General features: G+C 41.6%; 1 protein-coding gene across 1 annotated transcript in view; it reads left to right on the top strand.

Annotated features, from left to right (window-relative positions):
- camkmt (calmodulin-lysine N-methyltransferase) overlaps positions 1–27,185 on the top strand; it is a 287,014-nt gene that overhangs the window by 227,586 nt on the left and 32,243 nt on the right. The window contains exon 7 of the mRNA XM_052013219.1: positions 7,008–7,074. Coding sequence (XP_051869179.1) covers positions 7,008–7,074 — 67 coding nt within the window. The remainder of the gene's footprint in view (positions 1–7,007; positions 7,075–27,185) is intronic.

The following is a 27,185-nucleotide window of genomic DNA, read 5'->3' as shown; positions in this document are numbered from 1 at the left end:
ATTAATGATTCGGATGAGAATGTAGTTGACATGGTTGGTAAGTAGACACCAAAATTGGTGGTATAGTTAATGGTGAAGAAAGTTATCTAAGATTACAGTAGGATCTAGATTAACTGGGAAAGGGGGGCCAAGGAATAGCAGATGGAATTTAACTTGGATAAGTGTAAAGTGTTGCATTTTGTGAAGTTAAATCATGGCAGGACTGGCATGGCATAGACAGGGCCCTGGAGAGTGTTGTAGAATAGACAGACCTCTGGATACAAGTACATAGTTCCCTGAAAGTGGTGACGCAGATAGACAGCATGGTGAAGAAGGTGTTTAACACCCTGGCCTTCATCGCTTAGGGCACTGAGTGCAAGAGTTGGGATGTCTTGCTACAACTGTACGAGAAGTTGATGAGACTGCACTTGGAGTATTGTGTGCAGTGAGGTTGCAGAAAAGATTCACAAGGATGTTGCCTGGACTGGATGGCTTGAGTTACAAGGAGAGACTGAATAGGCTGGGACTGTTTTCCCTGGAGCGAAGCAGGCTGTGGGGTGACTTTATAGCAGTTTATAAAATTATGAGGGGCATAGATAGGGTAGACAGCCACAGTCTTTTTCCCAGGGTAGGGAAATCTAAAACTTGTGGGCATAGGTTTAACATGAGAGGGAAAAGATTAAAACAGGATCTGAGGGGCAAGTTTTTCCACCTAGAGGGTGGTGGGTATATGGAATGAATTCCCAGAGGAGGTGATAGAGGCAGGTCCAATTGTAAAGCTTAAAAAACATCTGGGCATCAACATGGATAGGAGAGGTTTAAAGGGATATGGGCCAAACGCTGGCAAATGGGATTAGCTTAGATACGCATCTTGGTCAGCGTGGATGAGTTGTGCCGTAAGGCCTGTTTCCGTGCTGTATAACTCTATGAATCTCCATACATTCATTTTCTCATTGCTTTTGCTATGTTTAGTTTTGCTCCTTTAGTAGGGATATTAACGTTCACAATAGGAATATACGTGATTGCTCAAAGAATTTTAATTGTTTTGCTAGCAGTATATAATGGGAAGTGTAGTATTGCTGTACTCTAGACTAGTATAATAATATTTCATTTTATAATACAAAGATCAAAGGTCTTGAAGCACTGGGAACTGTACGTCAATGAGCCAAATGCAGCTCGAGAGCCATGGTTTGGGTATCTGCTCCAGTTCATTAGCCAGGCCTGTGGATTACTAGCCAGGTAATCTAGCCACTTTGTTACAATTCTGACTAAAAGCATATTTTTTAAAAAATGTAGGTGAGGAAATTTTATTCACAACAGTTACAATCTTCCAAATGCATTCTTGTTTCAGGAATTGTGCGGTTGGATTAGAATATTGCAAATGTCATTCTATTATTTAAAAAAAGATGGAAGAGAGAAAGCAATTAACTGAAGTTCTCAACTGGAGAAAATGCCAATATTTCCTTGCTAAGATGTGATTTAGCAAAAGTGGACTAGATACAGATACTTAAAGGTAAATCAGTTTGAGAGCAGTGGGAGGAGATAGTGAGGGTTCAGAGGTAATATGTTCATACAAAGCAGGAGGATGAAACTCCAAAATCTAAAACCTGATGGATGACAAGAAGCAAGCAGGATAGGATAAGGCAAAAAAAAGGAAGCTTATCGGATACTGAGAGCTGAATACTTCAGAAGCCTAGTGAAGCATTGAAAGATCAGAGGTGAAATTAAAAGGGAAATTAGTGAAGCTCAGGGAGAATGTGAAATAATAATAGCAAGGAAAATCAAGAGAGACAAAAAGGTACTTTAAAAATATGTAAAAAAAAGATATTAAGGAAAGAATAATTAGATTCCAGGAAAGTAATCTGTGGAGCTGGAAGATGTGGCTATGGTTCTTACTGACTACTTTATGTGCGTTTTCACAAACGTGGGAGTTAATGCAGTATATAATGAGAACAAGTGAAAAATGTTGCAAAGATTAACATAGAGCGGAAATATGAAGGGATTTAGCTTTGAAAGCAGATAAAATGCCAGGTCTGAATGAAATAAATCCTAGGCTATTAAAAGAACCAAAGGAGGAAATAGCGGAAGGCCTGACTTTCATTTTCCAGTCCTCTCTGGCTACAGGCATGGTTCTGGAGGATGTGGTGCCTTTTTTTTAAAAAAAGGTAAGGATAAACTTGGTAATTACAGATCAGTCAGCTTCTCTCCAGCAGTGAGCACATTATTGGAAAAACTTCAGAGTGGTATAAGTTGTTACTTATAAAAATACAAAGAGAGCTGAGTGGCATTGCCTTTTACCAATAGTTCTGACACTCGGATCTTGAAACTGTTGGAAGTCCTGGAATTTCTGTGGCCTTGTCAGTATTATGCTGGGGAATTGGCGCTCTGATCTATTGCAGGATCCAAAGAACCCACTGACTTCAATGGGAATTGTAGAAAAAGATTTCAGAGGAGAAAAGAAGGTTTTTGTTTAACTATTTCACTTTAGAATAATGTAAAAGTTTATGTATTTCAGGTGATTTTAGTTAACTCTCTTTAGTTTATCAAATTTGCATTTACTTATTTACTAAAATTTTAGTAGCTTTAAAATATCTCCTACCGTTTATCTCACTGTGAATGCCAGGTGTCTCTGGCCTAATAGAGTCATAAAGCAGTACAGCATGGATACAGGCCCTTCAGCCCAATGAGTCCGTGCCAACCACAGTGCCCACCCAGCTAGTTTGGCCCAAATCCTTCCAAGCCCCAACTCTCCATGTACCTATCCAAGTGCTTCTTAACTGATACTATTGTACCTGCCTCAACCACTTCCTCTGGCATGTCGTTTCTCTGGGTGAAAAAGTTGCTCCTCAGGTCCCTTTTAAATCTTTCCCCTCTCACCCTAAAACTATGCCCCCTACCCTGGGGAGAAGACTGTTACTATCCACCTATGCCTCTCATAATTTTAAACACCTATAATGTTGCTCCTCATTCTCCTGTGCTCCAAGGAATAAAGACCTTGCCTGGCCAACCTCTCCCTATAACTCAGGCCTTCTAGTCCTGGCAACATCCTAGTAAATCTTTTCTGCACTCTTTCCAGTTTAACCACATCTTTTCTATAATAGGGCCACCAAAACTGTACACAGTACTCCAAATGCGGCCTCACCAACAGAGCTCTTGGAGCTCTCATAAATCTTGGAGCTCTCTCCCTCTCCCTCTCTCTTGCAGCCTTTTCTCTTCCATCACAGAGAAGGTATGTGTAGCTGCTGTCTGCCTGCCACGGAGAGTGTGCCTTTTAAAGGCTGATGCTCTTCTCAGAGAGCGTGCAGCAACTTGTTGGAAGCTACTGTCAAATAAGTGTGTTCCCACCTGGAACTGTGTAGCACATGAAACATTATGTGATACACGATTCCTCATGCTGTTTCAAATGTCTTTTTGACAGGTTTCATAACTCGTTGCTGGAACCCAAATGAGCATAAGCGCTATACTTGCCATTGTTTAGTGCCATAGGAAAGAGTGAAATACACTTGTTCGGCATTGTTATCACCTTTGTTCAGTTTGTGGGTCTATTGCTCGCAATCTAGCCTAATACTGAGAACTTACTATATTATGTGACAATCTGTCTTTCGGCAAAGATGCTCAACCACTGTTCATTAGCCTATTTAGCTAACTGTAAGGGTTCCCTTGGCTTTTGTTTTCATATCCTGCCCAATGTTCTTTGCTAACCAAATTCATAATGTTTTCATATTACTTCATTTGCTTTCTGTGAGATCTCACTCAGCCCAAATCAGCAGTGCAGTACAACAATGAATGTGCTTTTTCTGACCTCTTAAGGGCAAGTTTTGGTGCTACAATAGATCCATTTTTTTCAGGGTTGTGTTTTCCTTTTTCTTACTAATTCCCCACTTTGTTCTGCCAAAGTCATCTATTTGTGTTAGTCTACAGTTTCACAGGTGCTAGCAGCCCATTGTTTATCTCAGGTCCATGTATTTTTTTGTTTAACTATCAGGTGGCTATACTTTTGTTGATGATACCAAATCCAAGGTCTGGTGCTGCTGCCTCAACAGGGTCACTGCATAGTGATTATGTACTGAAGCCCTTAAAGCTATAGCTACATTCCAGCCCAAGTGTGGTTTCCAGAACTATGTGACACCCTTTTACCCATTAGCCATTGGCCACTTGTCATTTTGGAAGAAAAAGGATAAAGGATTAAAGATTAATTATAGATAATAATTAGTGTTTTTCTGTACTTACATTATGTATAATTATTGTTGATCCTGAGCTCATTGATTTTATATCCTAACCAGTTCAATGTTAAAATGCCTGAGGGGCTTCTGTTCTTTTAAAAAAATAGGGAAACCTTGGCTGCTGCTGCAGAATCTCTGTCCATTATAATTTCCTCAGCTCCTTCTACCCTATTAATGCACTCTAGGGCTAATCGCTTTGCATTTTGTCAGTTTAAGCAATGAGATGGATTAAATATGTAGTGTATGAGTGATTAAAATTAAAAACAATGCTCGGTTTACTAGTAGGTTCTTCTATATGTGGACTCTAACTCCATAAATGTGGAGAGAGATTTGGCTCTATCCATAATTCATTTTTTTGGTTTATTAAAATATCACCTCCAAGGATGCTCCAGTTATTTCAATAGGTTGCCTGACACCATCTCAATGTAAAGCACTACTTGATCCTTACCAACACCACTCAGGAAATACAATCAAGTACCCAAGAGCATTCATAAAGAAATAATTTATTTTTGGTCTATCTTCTGTGGAAATAGGTTTAAAGCATTATCTCCTCATGCTAACAAGATGGTTTGTGGACTGAGAAATAGATATTTTGTTTCAAATATGATAACAGGCTAACATTAAGTAAGATTTTCTGCAAGTCAAGAGTCTCCCAAGTTTGATTCCACCTTTTGTTAGTTAGTTTTTCTGAATTTGGGCACTGGTAGGAACACTGCTGGTCTAGGGAGCAGGAAGCCAGCCAGGGAAAATGCTTGAATAAAGAGGAGTGGAGGGTGCTGTTTATCAATAGCAAGGAGATATTACGACTTGCAAAGAAAAAGTGATCCATGGTACAAACGGTACGAGCTCTGTATGTACCCGTGAAATTAAACATCAACAAAGAATCATAACTTGCCTATCTTCTTCGAAAGCTAAAATAAATACCCATTTCCCCTAAGTCCGTTGCCACTCCCAAGTGCATGTCTGACACCTACCTACTCCTGGATGAGTTGAAATGTCGTTAGCTAAATTACAGCTCACTGCAGCTTCTGCAAATACTTCCACTTCACCACTCTTGATTCTATAAACTTCTCTGACTTATATTTCAGATAAGTGCAGAAGTGCAGAACTTGAGTAGAACATAGCTTCCTCCACGTGTTTGATGTTTGTCCACTACTTTGACACATCTTTTTGACTAAGATAAACTGAGAAATAACCAGAACTCATTAATTGCGTATTGTATTTCACATTCCAGATATATTACTGAGATATTCTCATGCAGTTTGCAGCTTTATGCCAAACTGAATCTGTTCAAGTACAAATGATCTGTCTGGCTTGAACTAAGGTTAACATGGATGGGAATGGTCTTTGGAAAGAAAGAGGAGGTGTGTGGAATTGGAGCTGAGGTGCTTGCTTCTAAAGCCTTGAATCAGGATTTACTTGAGGATTTGTTTTTACAGGGGATGGAACTAGCATGAAGCTCAGGAAGGGAATTTGAGTGGTTTGGTGGTCAACTGTTTGGTGCATATAGGATAAGAGAGCATGGATAAGGTGAGGTTGGAGAAGCAAGAAACAAGATAGAACATAGAATGGTACAAGACAGGAACAGGCCCTTTGGCCCATGATGCTTTGTTGACCTAATCCCTTGTGCCTGCGCATGGTCCATTTCTCTCCATATTCATGTGCCTGTCTAAGAGCCTCTTAAATGCCTCTATTGTATCCTGTCCCGCACATCTCCTTTGAATTTTCCCCCTCTTATCTTAAATGCATGCCCTTGAGTATTAGACATTTGAGGAGTTACTGAATATTGTGGTAATGAAAGTGTATTTATAAATAACCTGAAGATTTTTCCAGGAGGCAAGAAACAGTTTGTTTGTGATGGTCTGTTTCTGTATGAACAGCCTGCACTATTCACAGGCCACACATGTGCAACAGAAGAGCATCCACTGCGAATGAGCAGGTGCCTGTGCATGTGAGTATGTCACATGTGCAGCTTCTAGAAGAAAATTGGCATCGTTCAGAAACTGACAGTAAGACAATGGTTGGTTTTCCTTGAATTCCTATGGCCTGGTCCACATAAACCCTGCACAACTTAGTAGAATTTCCAGGCCATATTGTTCCCAATGGAGTATGAGACCCAGCAACACTGTGTGGCCCAGCCAGATCTGCTGATTGATGGGTGAATTGGCTAGGGCCAAATACAGTTTTGAGACCCTTGGATCTAAGGAAACAAAGGTGGGGAAATGGCCACCAATGGTGAGAGTAAAGGTTTCATTTGAACATGGACAACCAAGTTGGTGAAGGGGGTGGGCTATTGGACATAAAGGTAATTAAAGTGCATATATAAATAAACTGGAGATTTTTCCAGGAGGGAAAAAGTAGGAATTAGACTGACACGTCAAAAAGGAAGTACCAGAAGAGTAAAGCAGAGAGACCATTGTGTGATTTGGTGATAAATACCACATTATCGTCAGAGTTTAGGACAAGTGTTCCACAGAGGGGGCAGAAGGTGCCTGGTGGAGTGGGCAGGCGGGTAATTTGTGAAGTAGTGTGCTGCTTCTGCTGTGACACAGGGCATCTGAATCCTTCCGGTGCTTGGCCTTGAAGTTCTCAATACCATGCTAATTGCTGCTTCTCCACTGAGCACTTGTGGACCAGAGATTCCCAGGAGTCAGTGGGAATGTTCAATAGCAGGTGGGGAAAGTTTGGTAATAGTGTGAGGAGATGGCATCCGTAAACTAAGTATTAGTAAACTCAAAACCTTTTCCATTTGTTCGCTTTCCACTACAACTTTGTTTTTATCCTTAACTGAACAACCTATTCCAGATGTTGCTGAAATAATTGAAAGAAACAAAAAACATGGACTATTCAGGGCTGGTTCTGTTTCAAGCTGGTAAGATGCACTTTATTTTACTTATTTTACAATTAAATTATCTGCATTTTGTTAATCCCATAAAATTGAACACAGAACTGTGTGAGACAACATTTAAGATTTATGCAGAAAACTTTTTTTAATATTGAGAATAGAGTAATATTTAAAATAGAATTCAATAATGAGAAATGAGAGAAAACAATCACTGAAATAAATTAGTACTTCTGACAAAAGCAATGGGAGGAGATATGATTGGAAAATGAAGGAACATTGAGCCAAAGTGGAACAAACGGAGAGCAACTTGCTTTCTTTTGTAATAGTAGTCTGTGGTAGTTACTGTCATTTCTGGAGGGGAAGCAGAAAGTGTGGTTAATGATCCAATAAGTTTTAACAGGAGGTTAACAGGACAATATGCTGGATTTCATCATATTTTTCTTAAATTTATAATGAATTCAAATCCTTCCTTGAATGCTAAAGAGGAACATGCTAAGACAATGGGCCAGAAGTTCATCAGTACTTGTAAAAGCAGATCAATCCACCGCTGTGCAGTGTTCCAGTGACTTTTGTGATCCTGGATCTCAATCAGGGTTCCCGATCAGTAGTGGTCAAGGCCCAGTTGCTACTAAATAATCCTCACACAAGCATTAGATCTTTCACTTCATTCTCACCAGCAGAGAATGTTCAAAGGAAAAGTAAAGATGAATTTTTGACCAGGGAACCATGGAGTACAGAGGTGGACCCAGGAGACCAGGAGTAATTGTGGATCTGTGGAAAGTTTGGAAAGGGCGGGGGGTGGGGGGGAGGTGGCAGGCGGGGGTGTGGTGGTTTGGAGTGAGGGTTGAAGCTGTTGATCAGAGATGGAGGGACTTACAGTTGCCATTTCGGGTGAGGGGACTCAGAGGAGATCATTGAGTCAGGAACACGGAGGGGTGGGAGGGTTGCTGAAGGAGACCAGGTAAGTAAATAATTAAATGAATAAGCATGAATGGGAGGGTGAAAAATGTAATAATGTATAAATGTAAAGGTCTGATTTTAGCTATCAAGAAGCTTGCCACTGAATCCACCGATGGAATGTTGCAGGTAAGCAACCCTTCTCAGCAGGGAGAGCCAGACCGACCAATCTGACTCTTGCCCTGAGTGCCCACTTCCATCAGCACAAGATCCCATTGTCTGCTGAAGAGGCATAATGTCCGATCCTGCTTGTGACTCACCACTTAAGGGAAAAGCTGCTCCAAATCACCCCCATTAGCTGAAGCTGCAGTTCTCGTGAAGATCCACCACAGTGGGTTTCTGCCATGGTTTGAGATCATGCCCTAAGCTGATTTTACAGTGATGACTGCTGGAAAATGTCAATGGTGTCAGGTAATGGCAGGACCTAGCTCACAGTAATGGTCCAATTAATGAATAGTTAGCTAATGGTCACTAGTTAGACTTTAAATGAATGTCCACTGCTGCCTCCTGCAGAGTGTGCCCTGAGAAGAGAATAGGAGGAGAAAGCATGAACAACTGTCAAGAAATAGAACAATTATTGATGTTAAAAAAGATGCTAATCTAAGCTAACTCAGAGCTCAAGTTCAGGAGCATTATTTTGATCAACTTCCTGTACCAATGAATAAACATTTTTTTGTATTAACGCAGGGAAAAAATAGCTGATTACAATGTTTTAATCAGTTAAAAAGGTTTTGATATCTGTGATAGCTTTAATACAATAGAGTTAGTAATCTACTGGATAAATGCTTGACAGAGATAAAAAGTAATATCTTTAATCTCCTTTTACAGGCTTAATACCTGTCAAAAAGGATTTAATATTCAAAAGCCATTTTAATGTTTTAATTTTTATTCATATTAGCTCCTTGTTAGTGAATTGAACTGTGGAAATATCATTTTATGAAATTTTACTGCCTCATTAATTTAATCAGAGATTTCTTTTCAAAAAGCAATCCAGTCCACACAGTTTTCCCTGATAAAATGATCTGTCTAGTTTCATATCAGTCAGATTAGTATCACTTAAAGCTGTGCCGATTAAAACGGATACTGAATGCAGGATTTCCAGATAATCTGCAGTAGATTATTCATCAATAGACCTGCAGTAACATCACCATGCTTGCGTGAACAGCATCATGGAATAACAATACACTGAATTTTGATGTCTGCACTGAGACATTTGTGGCAGGCACAAGAAACTGGTTTAAAACTCCCTACAACATGTCATGTAACCTGTGTCTTCGAACGCATAGATACTAGAGTGTGATCTCAAAGGCACAATCCCAGTCCAGTTCTGATGTGAAGGTATTTGACATCGTGTATGTTTCTTACTTTGGATATTTTCTTCCAAATCCACCTGAATTTCTACAGAACTGATTAATGGATTTGATACCAAAATTAGTATGTAATCACATTGTCATTGAGCTAGTCAAGTACAAATCTAACTGCTCTGAAGTTCGGGGCAACATATGGCAGCCAGTTTAGTCTGAGGGTGGTAGTCGGGTGGAGATACAGACATGAGAGAGAGAACAGGTTACTAGGAAATGGGGGAGAAAGATTGAGTGGACTCTCTGAGCCAGCATAGACTCAGTGGGCTGAATGGTTTCCTATGTTATGAAAAATCTGAAAATATACACTATATCAGTTCTTTAAGTTCATTGGTGTACACGTTTTGGGTGGTTACTGTATTTACTTGGCCTGATGGTATTGTATTAATGTGAGCATTTTCAAAGTCAAAATAAAAGAAATGAAACTGGGGGAGACACTTCTTGCAGTGTGACGGATTCTCAGAAAAGTAGCTGAGGGTAAAAAGGAGCTGGTAAGTTCTTGTCAGGAGTAGATATTAGGTTTATAGGCAGAGATGATGAATAAAAGGCACAACAAAATATGATCCTGTACTTCAGGTAAGGTTGGGGAATATTTTAATACAAAGGCTAAAGGGTAGAGTTGAACAGTGAAGATGGAGGATGGGGAATATTTTAGATTTTGTTTAATACTTTTACAGGATAGAGATCATATCACAAAAGTTTCAAGCATTAAAAAGGGTGGGTTAGAGACTATAGGTAGTTAGGACAAGAAATCCTAGTGTGCTCCAGGGTAAGTGTAAGATGGGCAGTGTGCTATTGGACATATTAGGCATGGGTCTGTCACTGCAGACTGAATTGCTGATGCATGCTTTTGGGGATGAAATTGTGTTATCTGGGACTGAAGTGTGGGGAGATGGGGAAAGGGGGAATGGCAGTCCTTGGCCCATTCAGGGACTGAATTTAGAACTGGATCAACAACCAGTTGAGGTCAGAGCTGGACCTCAGATAAATAGCTGGGGGTGATGAAGGCAATCAGGTAACGTGAACAGTGGGCTTGCTGGAGTGCCGATCAGTTATATGAGGAGTTCTGTCGGGGCAACAAGCAGGTAATGCAGATGGTGGATGTGTGGCTGGAGTTTTCATGTGAAAGTGGATGGGAAAGTGTTGGCAAAAGCAGAGATCAGGTAAGTTTTAGTAATCATGTAAGTGATGGGGATTGGGAGCAGGGAGTCACATTCGGGTAAGAGTCATGAGCTAAGAGTGTGGAGATTGAAACTGAGCATTAGGGAGTTGCTGGGCCATTTAAACCGGGATGGGAAATCAGTGGTCTAGGGCCTCAGTGGTGGATGATCTGAACCATTTTGGGGAATCAGAAAGGCTGAGGTTTGGGTTGTGGCTTGGGCCATCTGGAGGCTCTGGATGCTGATTGGTGTCTTGGAGCCCTTGGGGATGGAAATTGGGTTGACTGAAGAGCTTGGGTGGGAGTGTGCAGGGGCTGGGGGATGCAAAAAAAGGTCAGGGGTTGGGCCTGAGCCAGCAACGTTCTGGACCAGGGTCAATTGGGGAGTTCAGTGGACAGGGAAGGAGACTCATTATAGTGGAGTGGAGGGATGGAAGGAAGAAATGTAAGTATGGCACATAGTTTAATGAAGACCCAGTCCAGTCCTGTTCTGTAAAAACCAAGTCGCCCTACAATGATGGTGGTTGCCACGACAACTTGGTCAGATTTGCTAAAAGGAGCATTACACAGACGCTGCTGTTGAATATACTTAACATGGAACTGTTGAGTATGCCAGCATTTTGTGTTTTTATTTTCTAATTTGATAGAAGTTTGACATGGAAATTGCCTCAGATGTGAAAGCTTGACAATGTCAAGAAGTGCCCTCAGAGTGATGACCATTGATCAATGAAATGGTCATTATTGCATTTCACTCTGTGGTTAAGTCTGTTTTCAATTGCGTACCACTGAAATAAACATTGCCATGTAATCTAATTCCCAATGTGAGGATGATGGGCTAATTCATTTTCACTCCAAGACTGATGCATTTTTCAGGCAAGACATTGAATATTATTTGAGCAAGATCTACATGATTTATGTAATAAATATATCTTGGCAAGCTATTTAATTAATTACTGAAAATTATTTTTACATGCCACTCAGCAAATAATTATACAGTTTCTTTGTATTGGTATGATACTAAAATGTATTCTGATTTATTCTTGGACTTCATGAATACAGTTCGCTTTACTTCAAACGCAAGAAGTTAGTTTGTAAATACAGAAGTGCATTCCTATTTAAAGGAAGAAAAAGTATAAATTTTCCTTGTTTCAGTTGACATGCACCGTTTGTTCCAGTGTCTAACCCAGACTCTGGATTCATGCAGAAAAACTTTGTAGAGTATCTGGGAAGTGATTTCTCTTCACATCTATAGGACAGTTGTTGTCTGAAGGCAGTCTAAGTGTCCCAAGTGCTAGAGCACAACGCTGAGCACTCTGTTGCCCAGAGAAATGCAACATTTTTCAAATGAGTGAAGTTGGTGATGAATAACCAGTGATTATTAACACTCAGTACACAGAATTATGTCTTGTGGAAGCACTATTTCTCAACAATTTTCTTTTCTCGGTATGAGGTTGAAATGTATTATTCACCAGTGCCAAATATTTAAATATTCTATCACGCTCATGTAACCTTAAACATTGGAAATCAATGTCAGGGAAAAAGCTGTTTAATAAAAAAAGGAAGAACCAGCATGCTACAGAGTAATTATATGTTTACTTTCCCAGTTTATTCAAATGTGCATAATCAACAATTTCATTTTAGATCATTTCACTCAGAAATCATTTGCGAGAATTTTTTCCTAATTCTGTTTCAGAGTAAATTGTGCATCCTACTACAATGTGACTGTTTAGCCAACAGAACTTAAGGCAATGAAATAAACATAATTTAAAAAATGAAATTCTTCCAATGTCAGTTTTAGGAAACGTTAACAGTATGCAAGTTACCTAGAACACTCTAGAGAGTTCACTCGATTTTGCTGGTGAGTACTAATAATTCTGCATGGAGCTGCCAGCATTTCTCAGTATATGTGCTGTTAAGTTTTGGAGCCCTTGCACTTCTCATGGAGTCCAGTGGCAAGCTATATCTTGCTGGGGAATTGGATCATATAGGATTGTGGAATTGTTGTGGCATGGATGGTGGCATTATGCCCATTGAGTTTCTGCTGCTTCTTATTAGATCAATTCCATCAGCCCATTCCCCACTCATAGCCCTGAAAATTATTCTTTCAAGTGCCTATCCGATTCTCTTTTGAAACTCCTGATTAACTCTGTTGCACCACCTATCCAGGCAGTAAGTTCAAGAACAGAACCACCTTGCATCAGGAAGTTTTTCCTCACATCCTCCTTGGATCTATTCCCCAAAATTTTAAGTTTGTGCCCTCAGTCCTTGAACCATCTGCCATTCCATAACTCTATATATCAGTCATGTTCCTGTATTCCTCTATCAAATATTCTCTGAATCTTCTTTGCTCCAAGAGGAACCACCCTCCTCCTTCAGTCTATCCCTATGGCTCAATTCCCTTATCCCTGGAAATCTTACAGTAAATCTTTCCTGCACCCTCTCCAGGACCTATCAGTCTATCATAAAATAAAATGACAATAACTGGATGGAGTACTCCAGTTGTGGCTTTACTGATGTTTCATATAGGTACAACATAACCTGCTTGCTTTTTGTACTCTGTGCTTGCATGAATACCAGGAACCCAATAAAGTCAAGCGAAAAACACTCCAATGGTTGAAATCATAGCTTGGACAAAAGAATGTGGTTGTGGTTGTTAGAGGACAATTATTCCATTGCCAGGATGTCACTGCAGGAGTTCCTCAGGACAGTGTCCTGGATCCAACCATCTTCAGCTGCTTTATCTATGGCCCTTTGCATCATAAGACCAAGAGCAGGGCTGCTTGCTGATTATGCAATGTTTGATTATATTTGCAAGTCTATGCCTGCATGCAATGAGGTCTAAATTCAGGCATGAGCAGATAAGTGGAAAATAACATTTGTCCCACAAAATTGGCAGACAATGACCATCTTCACCAAGGGAGTTCAACTACCTTCCTTTGATAATGGTATTATCATAGTCAAGACCTCTGCCATCAACATCCCAGGGGTCACCATTGGCCAGAAATCCAACTAGAGAATTCACATGAATACTGTGGCTACATGAGCAAGTCAGAAATGGGGCTGTCCTGTGGTAAGTGATTAATTTCCTGACATCCCTAAGTTTTTTCCATCATCTGCAAGATAAAAATGATGGAATATTTTCCACTTATGGGATAAGTGCAGCTGAACAACACTCAAGAAGCTCGACATGATTCGGAACAAGGCAACCACTTGATGTTGCGTCACTAAACACTCATTCTCTCCACTACCATATTATTTGCCGATGTTTCTTACTGGCCTGTGCTTCTCTGACATCACCTCTGGAATCCATGACCTTCACCACCACAAAGGGCAAGGGCAGCAGGTACATGGTAATACACCTACAGGTTCCCTCCAAGTTGCACATCATACTGACGGAAGTATATCAACATTTCTTTATTATGGCTGAATATAATTCCTGAAACTCCCTCTCCAACATTGACACTATATAAGTCCCAGGCAATGACAAGAGAGAGAGAGAGAAAAGCCACCTTCCCTTAATATTCAATGGCATAAGATTGTAGTAATTAGGAGCAGGGATAGGCTATTTGACCCCTTCAGATTCCTCTATCACTCAGAGCCCTCTGGGGTAAAAAAAAATTTCCAAAGATTTCCCACCCTCTAAAGAAATTTCCCCTCATCTCTGTGTTAAATGGCCTACCTCAGCCAAATATATCTCTGCATCCACCCTATTGAGCTCTGTAAGAATTTTGTTAATTTCAGTAAGTTTTCTTATTCTTCTAAACTCAAAAGAATGAAGGCCTTCATCTCTCCACATGTACCTAACCTCCATCCCAGAAATCAATTTGGTGAATCTTCGTTGCACTCTCTCTGTGACAAGTTTGTCCATTTTTAGGTAAGGAGACTAAAACTACACACAATACTCTAGGTGCCATCTCACCAAGATGCTATATTATTGCAGTATGACATATTTAATCAAGCTGTCTCACAACAAAGGCCAACATACCATTTGGCTTGCTGAGTCTAAATGTTGATTTCAGTGACTTGTTTATGCCAACATCTCCCTGCTGTTGAACATCAACATTTCCCAGTCTGTCACCATTTAAAAAAAACTCACCTCTTCTGTTTTGTGTACCAGTGTGGTTGGCTTTACTTTTTTTGAAATTATATTCCATCTGCTATGTTCTTATCTACTCACTTATCATGTCAATGTCCTCTCAAACCCTCTTTAATGCTCCGTCCGTACTCATAGCCCACCTACTTTTGTATCATCAGCAAACTTGGAAATATGACATTTGATTCTCTTAATATAACTTGATTATAGATATTGAATAACTGGGGCTCAAGCACTGGTCCCTGCACTGCCCTACTAGACTCAGCCTGTCAACCTAAGAAAGATCTGTTCGCTTTCTGTCTGTTAACCAACACTCAGTAGGCTCCAGTATATTACCCCAATGCCATGTGCTGTAACCTTGTTGACCAACTTCCTTTGTGCAACCTTATTGAAATATTTTGAATAAAAATATATACCACATCCACTGGTTTCCCCTTATCTATTCTAATTGTCACATCCTCAATGAACTCCAGTAAATTAGTTGAATATGATTTCTCTTTCATAGGTCCATGCTGAGTCTGCCCAATTCTATTATTCTTTAACAGGTGTTATGTTATTACATTCTTCATTATAGTTTCCCGCATTTTCCTTCCTACTCATGTTAGGCTAACAAGCTGCTGTTCCTATTTTTCTCTCTCCCTCCTTTCTTAAATAGTCACATTTAGTAACCTCCAATCTGTGGAATCCATTCCACAATCTATAAAATTTTGAACTATGATAAACGTCCACTATCTCTATAACTATGTCTTTCAAAACTCTGAAATTTAGATCATCAGATCCTTAGGACTTATAAGCTTTCAGTCTCACTGACTCCTCTCGGACTCTTTTTTTAATATATTAATAATTTTCTTCAGTTCCTTGTTCTTGCTGGATGCTTGGTTGTATAGCTTTTTTTCTGGCAGGATTTTGTGCCCTTTGTGAAGACAGGCACAAAGTATTTGTTTAATTTCTCTGCCATTTCTTTATTTCCACCCCCCCCCCCAGTTCAAATTCTCCCATCTCTGTCTGTAAGAGACCCACATTTGCTCTTGCTAGTCTTTTCTCTTACACGTACCTTTAGAAGCTCCTACTGTCTGTATGACAAGTCTCTTGCCATCAGTACCTTCAATGGAAGGACTGCAGTGGGTCAAGAAGGTGGGTCACCACTATTTTCTCAAGGGCAATTTATTATGGGCATAAATGCTGGCCTTGCCAGCAATGTCCACATACCAATGAAAATGAATACAAGCATGTGCTTTCTCATTGTGCCCTGCCACTTTCAAATATTTATGTACATTTAGACATAGTCTGTTCTTGTGCATCCTTTAAAGCTGTCACCATTTGGTCCATATTATCTCTCATTGTTCTTTTTGCTAAACACTTCTCTGCATTAAATTTCATCTGCCACTTGTCTGTCCACTCTGTCAGATTAGCTATGTCCTCTTTCAGCTATTGTTACCCTGATCCATGTTTACTACACTTTCCATGTTCATGTTACCTCCAAATATGTTCCCCTGCGCTCCCATGTCTTGATTAGACCTGACATAGGACCTACAATCCCATTGATTTGCATGGAGATTGAAGGCTTGCAGGGAAGAAGGTTCCTTTTTTCATACTACTTGTGGTTTGTTTGACATTGTTAATTATAATGTTTAGTTGAAATATTACTTAATTAAAAAGGAATTTAATTATTTATCTCATTTTTAATAGTCTTTAAATGTTTCTGAATGTGAGAGACCTTCAGAAACATTTAAAAATCCTTTCAGCTTTGACAGATGACCAGGCTGTGGTGTGACTTTGCTGGCTGTCAAATGCTTCCAGAGGAGTTTCGTGACCGGGGCTTGTTCTGGCCCCCACAACACTCCATTACATCGAATGAGCCCATGCATCCACTCAGGACTTTATCGCGTGACTCCAGGACCACGTGGCCAAACAAGATCAGTCTTTTTGATTTGGCTACGGTAAGTTCGGGTGAGTGGTAACAGTGGGCGGCAATTTAACATGGTGGCAGTAAAAATCTGGACCTTTGTCTCAGTGAAGGAATCATAGTGTAATTTGTTTACATTTGTGGGAGTGCCTCCTACTCCAATAGAAAAAGGATTGAAACTGTTCTAAATGCAAATGGTACCTTCTACCTAAATTTTGTTTTTGCTATTGTAATGACTGCATTAAAATGTGAAAAATATTGTAACATTCAATATTCTTTCATGGTGTTCACTTTGAAACTTGAATAATTTAATTTTCTGCTCTTAAACTTACCTTCTGTTATTTCTTGGCTCCTGTTATACCATTGATCTCAGCGCAACACTATTTCTCAAGTAACTTGCCATGTGTAACTGCAGGTTCCAACAGAATATGGTCAAGATTGAGAATCCTAGACATTTGCTTCTGCCAAATTCATGTGCAAAGGACCTTGGCAGTAGTTGGTCAACCTAGCAAATACCATAAACCTGTTTCACCTGGGACAGTGGACCAACTAACACGTCATGTATATAAGCAATATCTAAGAAAAGTCTCTTCATTTCTCTTTCAGTCTCTCTTTTATTCTTTCCCCCCACTTCCTCATTTGTTCGTGAAAACTTTCTTTGACCATTTTCTTTTATTTGTAATAAAACATATGTTTTTATCCAATTTCACACCAATACATTTGGAAGTTATTTTAAGGAGCCAGATTCCTTGTCTATTAAAAGCAGGGGACATCTATTCTGATGAATTATTTCCCCATCTATCAACTCTTAATCATCATCAGAATGATGGAAGATATCAAAAACATCTGGCATCAGTAATAATCAGCTCATAGCTGCTTGTTTTGGTTTTCGTCAGGGCTCCAGATATGCTGACTTCCAGAGACCAGATGAGAGTTTCAGTCCTTAAATTTCTGTGGCATTGAGAAACCCCAGTAAAATTGAAGTCGATAAGAATCAAGTGGAGAAATCTCCACTGGCTGGGGTCATACCTATCAGCAAGGGAGATGGTTGTGTTTGTTGGAGGCTCTAGGACCTTTCTGCAGTAGGTTATCACAGGAGTTTTCTGGGCCCAAGTGCATTGGCTATATTATCAATGACCTTCTCTGCATTGTAAAGTTTGAAATGGGGATACTCTCTAATGGTTTCCTAGTGTTTCATTCCATTCACCATGCCCCATAAAATGAAGCAGTCCATGCCTGCTTGTAGCAAGACTCACAACTTATAGGTGGAGATAGTGAGTGGCAAATAACATTGAATTGTGCATGTGCTAGATGCTGACCATCTCCGACAAGTCTATCATTTCACCTTCATTTGACAAGTTTTGCTGCACACTATTGACCAGAAACTGAGCAGCCACAAGTATACTTTGACGACATGGTCAGGTCAGAGGCTGGGTATTCTGTGATAAGTGATACCGCCTAACTTCCCATACTCTTTCCACTTTGTCCCAAAGAAGGTAGCTCCAACAAAATGCAAGGATCTGAACACCATCTAAGACACAGTTACGAAGTTGATTGACATCAGTCAATCTGAAAACTGTGTGTCATTCCCATCAATGCAGCATGGCTGCTGTTTGTGGCAACTGTACACTTCTCCTTCCAAGACTTCTTTGCCAATACCTCCCAGATCCACAACCTCTATCTCCAAGAAAGATAACATGATTATCTTCAACTTCCTCTCTAAAAACCCACACCATCCTAATTCAGAAAAGTTCTGAGGTTGGGTCAAATTCAGAAACTTTTTGCCTTACAGTACTGGAATTATCTTTACCATGTGACTCCCTAACCTTTTCTCAAAGCTAGTTAAGATGGGCATTAAGTGCTGTTCTTGCTGACGACACTAATGCCTTATGAGCGAATAATATAGAGATAAACGAAGAAGAAAACTTTCTGTCAGTGCACTGACTTGATCCAGCAAGTATACCTTATACAGCAAAAAAACAAACTGTTGGAGGAACTCAGCAGGTCAAGCAGCATCTGTGGAGACAAAGGGATAGTTGATGTTTTGGGTTGTGACCCTGCATCAGGACTAAGAATGTAGAGGGGAGAAAGCCAGTTATCAAGAGATGGTGGGGGGGTTGGGGGAGGGGGTGGAAATGATGGTCAAATGGAGCCAGGTAGGGGGAGGGGTAATGGTGGAGGTAGTCAGAGGCTGGAAGGGATAAGTGAGTACAACAAAAGTCTCGAATCTGATATTAATGAAGGTGATAAGTGGAACCAGAAAAGGGGGAAATGATGGACAAGTGGAACCAGTGGGGGAGAGGATGTGGAGCCCGGTGCGATGAGTGTTTGGGAGATAGGCAGATGTAACCTGGTAGGAGAGGAGAAAGAAACTGGGTGACAGGTTGGCTGGGGAGGGGTATGGGAATTGGAAAGAAGAGGGGGGTTTGAGAGAACCTGAGTGGATCAGGAGAGAAAAATGAACACGGATGGTGTGGGTTATCTGAAACTGGAAAATTCAGTGTTCATACCATTGGGTAGTCTACAACTCAAGCGGAATATGACGTACCCATTGGAATTTTCCAATTTCAGGTAACAGTCACCAACAGTTTTCATTTCTCTCACCTTCTGATCCACCCACGTTCTCTCAAATGCTCCCCGCTTCTTTCCAAACACCCTGTTATCCACTTTCTTTCCCTTCCCCCACAGGTTCCAGGTGACCATCAGCCCTCCCTTATGTGGTCCCACATCAGATTCCAGATTCTGAAGCCCTTAGTTGTTCTCACTTATCACCTTCCAGTCTCTGATTACCTCTGCCATTACCCCCCCCCCCCCACCACTAACCTGGCTCCGTCTGTCCATCATCCCCCTCCTCGCCTGGTTCCACCAATTGCCAGCCAGCAACTACCTCCTACTTTATACTATCTTCCCTCTACACTCTTAGTTCTAGTGCAGGGTCTCTACCCGAAACGTTGACTATCCCTCTGCCTTCGCAGATGCTGCCTGACCCACTGAGTCCCTCCAGCAGTTAGGCTTTTGTTCCAGATTCCAGCATCTGCAGTCTCTTGTGTCTCCAGACATTTTACAAGGTAGGCCACAGAATCATTGAAAAAAGATCAGCAGATTCCTGCTCTTATAACTAAAGATGGTGTAGAAACCAGCTATGAATCGGGGATTTTGAGAAAAGTTAATAAGCATTCACAAAAAGGAAACTCTTCGGGTTTAGAGCATATCATTTACTCAAGAAACAGCTTCACGCTTCAGTACAAGAAGATTGCATCAGGAAGAACAAAATGTTAAGGTGCAGACAGGAATTTAGAACATTGAACAGTACAGCACAGTAAGGGCCCTTTGGCCCACGATGTTGTGCCAAACTAATGTACTCCTCCTCCATGTTCAATCTAATCCTTCCCTCCTGCACAGCCCATAACTCTCCATTTTTCTTACTTCCATGTGCCTATCTAAGAGCCTTTTTAATATCCCTATTGTATCAGCCTCTACAACCACCCTGGCAGTGCGTTCCAGGGACCCGCCACTCTCTGTGTAAAAAAAACTGAAGGTTTGTCCTCTGACCTTAAGCGGATGTCCTCTGGTATTGGCTATTACCATCCAGGGGAAAAGGTTCTGTCTGTCCACTCTATCTGTGCCCCTCATAATCTTATACACCTTTATCAAGTCACGTCTCATCCTGGGTCACTCCAAAGAGAAAAGCCCTAGCTCGTTCAACCTTTCCTCATAAGACATGTTCTCTAATCCAAGCAGCATCCTGGTAAATCTCCTCTGCACCCTCTCTAAAACTTCCACATCCTTTCCATAATGAGGTGACCAGAACTGAATACAGTACTCTAAGTGTGGTCTAACCAGAGTTTTATAGAGCTGCAACATTACCTCTTGGCTCTTGAACTCAATCCCCCGACTAATGAAGGCTGGCACTCCATACGCCTTCTTAACCACCCAATCAACTTGCGCAGCCAACCTTGAGGTATCTATGGACAGACTCAAAGATCCCTCTGTTCCGATACACTGCTCAGAATCCTGCCATTAATTTTGTACTCTGCCTTCATGTTCGTTCTTCCAAAGTGCATCACCTCAAACTTTTCCAGATTGAACTCCATCTGCCACTTCTCCGCCCAACTCTGCACCCTGTCTATATCCCGTTGTAACCTATGACAACCTTCTACAATATCCACAACACCTCCAAACTTACCAACCCATCCCTCCACCTCATCCAAGTCATTTATAAAAATCACAAAGAATAGGGGTCCCAGAACAGATCCCTGCAGAACACCACTTGTCACCAAACACCAGGCAGAATATTCTTCATCTACTACCACCCTCTGCCTTCTGTGTGCAAGCCAATTCCGAATCCACGCAGCCAAGTCTCCACGGATCCCATGCCTCATGACTTTCTGATCAGCCTACCATGGGAACCTTATCAAATGCTTTACTGAAGTTCATATACACTCACATCCACCACTCTACCTTCATCTATTTGTTTTGTCACCTCTTTGAAAAACTTAATTAGGCTCGTGAGACACAACCTGCCCCTCACAAAGCTGTGCTGACTATCTCTAATAAGACTATGCTTCTCTAAATGCTCATAAATCCTCTCCCTAAGAATCCTCTTCAATGGCCTCGCATTTGTCAAAGTCCCTCTCCCTAGTGAATACTGAAGCAAAGTATTCATTAAGGACCTCCCCTAACTCCTCCGTCTCTAGGCACATATTTCCCCCTTTATCCCGGAGAGGTCCTACCCTCACTCTAGTCATCCTCCTGCTCATCACATATGTGTAGAACGCCTTGGGGTTTTCCTTTATTCTACTTGCCAAGGCCCTCTCATGTTCCCTTCTAGCTCTCCTAAGTCCCTTCTTAAGGTCCTTCCTGGCTACCTTATAATTCTCAAGAGCCCTGCCTGATTTTTGCTTCCTAAAGCTTAAGTATGTTTCCTTCTTCCTCTTGACTAAATGTTTCACCTCTCTTGTCAACCATGCTTCCTTTACCCTGCCATCCTTTCCCTGTCTCAGTGGGACAAACCTATCCAGAATCCCATGCAAGTGTTCCCTAAATAGCCTCCACATTTCTGCTGTGCATTTCCCTGAGAACATCTGTTCCTAATTTATGATCTCAAGATCCTGCCTAATACCGTAGTAATTATCCCTCCCCCATTTAAAAACATTTCCATAGCGTCTGCTCCTATCCCTGTCCATTGCTATGCAAAAGGTCAGGGAGTTGTGGTCACTATCTCTGAAATGCTTGCCCACCAATAGGTTCATTGCCTAGTACCAGATCCAGTATGGCCTCTCCTCTAATCGGCCTGTCCACATACTGTAAGGAATCTTTCCTGGACACACCTAACAAATTCCACCCATCCAAACCTTTTTTCACTTGGAGGTGCCAATCAATATTAGGGAAGTTGAAGTCTCCCATGACAACAACCCTGTTATTTTTGCACCTTTCCAAAATCTGCCTACTTATCTGCTCCTCAGTGTCCTGGTGTCTACTGGGGGGCCGACAGAATACTCCAATAGAGTGATCGCTCCCTTTCTGATTCTAACTTCCACCCACACTGACTCAGTGGACAATCCCTCCACAATGTCCTCCCTTTCTGCAGCTGTGACACCATCCCTGATTAGCAAAGCCACTCTCCCCCACCCTCTTTTACCTCCTCCCTATCCCTTTTGAAATATCTAAACCCCGGAAACACCAAGCAGCCAATCCTGCCCTTGTGATAGCCAACTCTCTGTAATGGCCACAACATCGTAATTCCACGTACTGATCCATGCTCTGAGTTGATCACCCTTATTCTTAATAGTTCTCACATTAAAGACATTTTCAACCCATAAACTGACTGCCTATCCTTCCTCACAGTCTCATCGCATAATGCATCTACCTTTGCACCAAATGCCCCATCATCTGACCTAAAATTCTGATTCCCATCCGCCAGCCAACCTAGCTTAAACCCTCCCCAACAGCTCTAGCAGACCAGCCCACAACAACATAGGTCTTTCTCAAGTTCAGGTGTAACCCGTCCTTTTGTACAGGTTATACCTTCCCCAGAAGAGATTCTAGTGATGCACAAATGTAAAACCCTGCCCCTGCACCAACTCTTCAGCCACACATTCGTCTGCCATATCTTCCTATTCTTACCCTCACTGACGTGTGGCACAGGCAGCAATCCAGGGATTACCGCCCTTGAGGTCCTGCTTTTCAGCTTCCTTCCTAACTCCCTATATTCCCTCTTCAGGACCTCATCCCTTTTTCTATCTATTTCATTGGTACCAATGTGTACCATGACTTCTGGCTGCTCTCCCTCCCCCTTAAGAATGCTGGGGACTTGATTTGAGACGTCCCTGACCCTGGCACGTTGGGAGGCAACATGCCATCCGGGAGGTCTCATTCTCGTCCACAGAATCTCCTATCTGTTCCTCTAACCAATGGATTCCCTACCACTACTGCAATCCTCTCCCCTTCCTTCTGTACTACAGAGTCAGACTCAGTGCCAGAGACCTGGCCGCTGTGGCTTTCCCCTGGTAGGTCATTCCCCCCCACCCCACCCCCAAACAGTATCCAAAGTGATATAATTGTTATTGAGGGGAGCAGCCACATGGGTACCATTCACTTACTGCCTATTCCCTTCCCCCCCCTGACCATCACCCAGCTACCTGCATCCTGCAACCCAGGTCTCAACTGCCTCCCAGTAATTCCTGTCTATCATCTCCTCAGTTTTCCCGAATGATCAGGAGTTCATCCAGCTCCCTAACATGGTCTGTAAGGAGCTGCAGCCGGATGCACTTCTCACAGGTGTAGTCATCAGGGAGACTGGAGGTCTCCCCGATTTTCAAAATCCTGCAAGAGGAGCAAACTTTAAAAGAAACTTTGCAGTGCAAAAAGCAATAAAAAAAAAGGTTAGATAGAGGCTGGAAAGGCTACTGGGACTAGACAGAGAATAGTCAGTCTGTACTTGGATACCATATTCAATTTTAAGTACTCTACCTTATAAAATGTGTACAGGCCTTGAGGGGGTCCAAAACAATGATGTACCAGAATGATAATCTGAGATGAAAGTACTTAGCTGTTATGAGAAAGAGGTACACTCGGGCTATATTCTTCAGTTGTGATGATTTTAAGAGCTAATCCGATTGTGGTAAAGGGATTTAGTAGCATAGACATGCTTTCCTCTAGTAAGGGAATCTAGAACAAGGTTACTTAATCTTTAAAGTCAGTTAGAGGTAAGAACAGGAAGAATTCCTTCATGCAGTGGCTGTGAGAATTTAGTATGCAGGCCAAAAATGTAGAATCAAGCATTTAAAATAGAAGTAGCTGCTTCTTTGAAAAATACAATTAATAAAGTATTCAGGCAAAAGATAATGGAATGCACTTAAAAGGATAAAGAACTTCCATTACTGACAAAGTGCATGAGATGAACTAAATGATTTTAATTGTTTTTGCTCTTGATGTTTATTTGCCATGGACCTGTGAGGAGGACATGGATTTCTTCCTTTCTTCGAACACATGGTCAGTCTTAAGGTCACCCCCCCCCCCCCCCCCGTGCCTTGCCCTTCAACATCTGTCCACTTCCAGATCTGAGCAATGTCTCCACAGTTCATTCAATCTCCTGCTATAACCACTACATTTCCAACTGTACCATTCCAGCTCTTCACGGATCATCTCCATGAATCCAGCCTACTGATGCCCCTTGCCACGCAGTTCCTTACCACCCAAACTCTCTTCCCTGAACTCCACATTTATGATGTTGGTAAAGACTGTCTTTAATTTGATATTCCTCCTCTCCCTTTTAAAACTGCCACTAATCACTCCCCTCCTGAAAATCCTGTTCCTCAACCAATCTGACCTTTCCCACTCTTGCGCCATGTCTATCCATATTTTGCTTGGGTGCACGTCATTCTCTCCCAGCTCCATGTCCACCTTTGGCCAAACTCAGTTCTGAGGCTCCTTTCTGTGGCTTCTGTTGCTTTGACAGCAGTGACAACCCCTGCTGGGCAAAAATTAGGCCTCTAACAACGATGCAGATGCATTTACCTGGTTCTGCATACTTTCATTTCTTCCAGGTTTCTCCTCTTATCCCCTTCACTAGAATGCATGCACTGTTTGAGCATGTAACTTAAAAGCACAGTGAAAACTTCTTCTGTTTGAAAAGTCTATGGTAAATATATGGCACACCAAAGACTTCACATCGAGAAATGGATGTTAGGCTGCTAAGCCCTTTGAGGCAGTTCTGCTGTTCAATGTGATTGTGACTGATCCTTTATCTCAGTACCACATTCCCACTCTCTCCCCATATTCCTTGATGCCGTTTGCATCCAACGCTTTCTTTAATGCATTCTGTTACTTGGCTCCACAGCTTTCGAATTCCACGCCTTCACCGCCCTCTTGGTGGAGAAATTTCTCATCTCAGTCCTAAGTGTCTTAGCCTGTATCCTGGTTATAAACTTTCCAGCCAGGGGAAATATCCAGCCTTTCAAAATTTCAGAATTTTCCATGAGATCTCCTAACATTTTCTAAACTGTAGTGAATACAGTCAGTCCCTGTTCACATGACAGTCCTGCTAATCAGTCTGCATGCCCTCCATAGGAAAGTATATCTTTTCTCAGGTAAGGAGACTAAAACTGCAGACAATATTTCAGATATGGTCTCACCAAATCACCTCAAAATGTTTAGATGCAAACTATAGTTTTTTTAAAATAATTATACACCATAGAAAACATAGAACAGTACAGCACAAGAATAGGCCCTTCGGCCCACCATGTTTGTGTCTACCATAATGCCAAATTAAACTAATCCAATCTGCCTGCACGTGGTCTGTGTCCCTCTATTCCCTGCCTTTTCAAGTATTCATCTAAATGCTTCTTAAATGTTGCTATTATCTCTGCTTTTACCACCTCGCTTGGCAGCGCATTCCCAGGCACCCACCACTTCCTGTGTTTTAAAAATAAACTTGCCTCGCAAATCTCCTTTAAATTTTTCCCTGCTCACCTTAAACTTCTGCTGTCTAGTATTTGACATTTTCACTCTGGAGAAAAAGACTTGCTGTTAGCCACGGGTGAGGTAATGGTAGAGATAGGCACTGGTGAGGCAGTGGAACACTGGAGGGTGGCTAATGTTGTGCCTTTATTTAAGGAGGGCTGCAAGGACAGGCTGGGGAACTACAGGATCGTGAGCCTAACTTCAGTGGTGGGAAAGTTACTGGAGGGGATTTTGAGAGACAGAATCTATCTGCATTTGGAAAGGCAAGGACTAATTAGGGATGGTCAGCATGACTTTGTGCTCAGGAAATCGTGTTTCATGAATTTGTTTGAGTTTTTTGAAGAGGTGACCAAGAGGATTGAGGTGGGCAGGGTAGTAGATGTTGTCTACATAGACTTTAGCAAGATCTTTGACAAGGTCCCATGTGGTAGGCTGGTCCAGAAGGTTAGATCACATGGATTCCAGGGTGAGCTAGCCAATTGGATACAAAATTGGCTTGGTAGCAGGAGTCAGAGGGTGGTATTGGAGGGTTGTTTTACAGATTGAGGCCTGTGAGCAGTGGTGTGCCACAGGGATTGGTGTCGGGTCTACTGTTGTTTGTCATCTATATCAACAATTTGGATGAGAATATAGTTGGCATGGCTAATAAGTTTGCGAACGACACCAAAATTAGTGGTATATTGACAGTGAAAAGCATGTTATTTAAGATTACAACAGGATCTAGGTCAACTGGGAATGTGGACCAGGAATGGCAGATAGAATTTAACTCTATATTTAATATTTAAGTGTTTGTAAGTCACCAGGGCAGGACTTATAAAGTAAATGGCAGGGCCCTGAAGAGTGTTGTAAAACAGAGAGACCAAGGAGTACAAGTACATAGTTCCTTGAAAGTGGCAACAGTTAGACAGGGTGCTGAAGGTGACATTTGGCATGCTTATGTTCATCAGTCAGGGCATTGAGCACAAAAGTTGGAATGTCATGCTACAACTGTACAAGACATTGGTGAGGTCACACTTGGAGTATGGTGTGCAGTTCTGGTTGCCTAGGTAGAGGAAGGATGTTACTAAGCTGGAAAGGGTTGCAGAAAAGATTCATAAGGATGTTACTGGGTTTGGAGGGCTTTGAGTATAAGGAGTGGTTTGGGGCTTTTTTCCCTGGAGTGCAGGAGGCTGAGGATTGACCTCGTAGAGGTATATAAAACCATGAGGGGCATAGATAAGGTCAATGGTCACAGTCTTTTACCCAGGGCCTGGGAGTCTAAAACCAGAGGTCATAAATTTAAGGTGAAAGGGGAAAAATTTAAAGGGGACCTGCGGGGCAAGTTTTTCACATGAGGGTGGTGGGAAAATGGAACAAGCTGCCACAGGAAGTGGTAGGTGCAGGTATAATTACAATACTTAAAAGACATTTAGACAGATACATGGATAAGAAAGGTTCAGAGGCATATGGGTTGCTATGGGATAGGGTAACTGCTAAGATGTTGATGGTGGAGGATGTGGTGTCGGTAATGCTGGTGAATGTCAAGGGTAGATGGTTAAAGAGTATTTCTTGTTGGACAGTCATTGCCTGGCACTTTTGTGATACAAGTATCCTTACCACATCAACCTGAATGTTGTCCTAGTCTTGCTGATGGGGTTATGGGGTGTGTCATTTATGGTAGGAGTCACCAGGGGTTTGAATCATCAGTGAACTTCTGAG

This window comes from Pristis pectinata, chromosome 3 (assembly GCF_009764475.1).
Source record: "Pristis pectinata isolate sPriPec2 chromosome 3, sPriPec2.1.pri, whole genome shotgun sequence".
NCBI lineage: Eukaryota > Metazoa > Chordata > Chondrichthyes > Rhinopristiformes > Pristidae > Pristis > Pristis pectinata.
The sequence above is the reverse complement of the archived record's forward strand: the minus strand, read 5'-3'. Positions and strand labels throughout refer to the sequence as shown.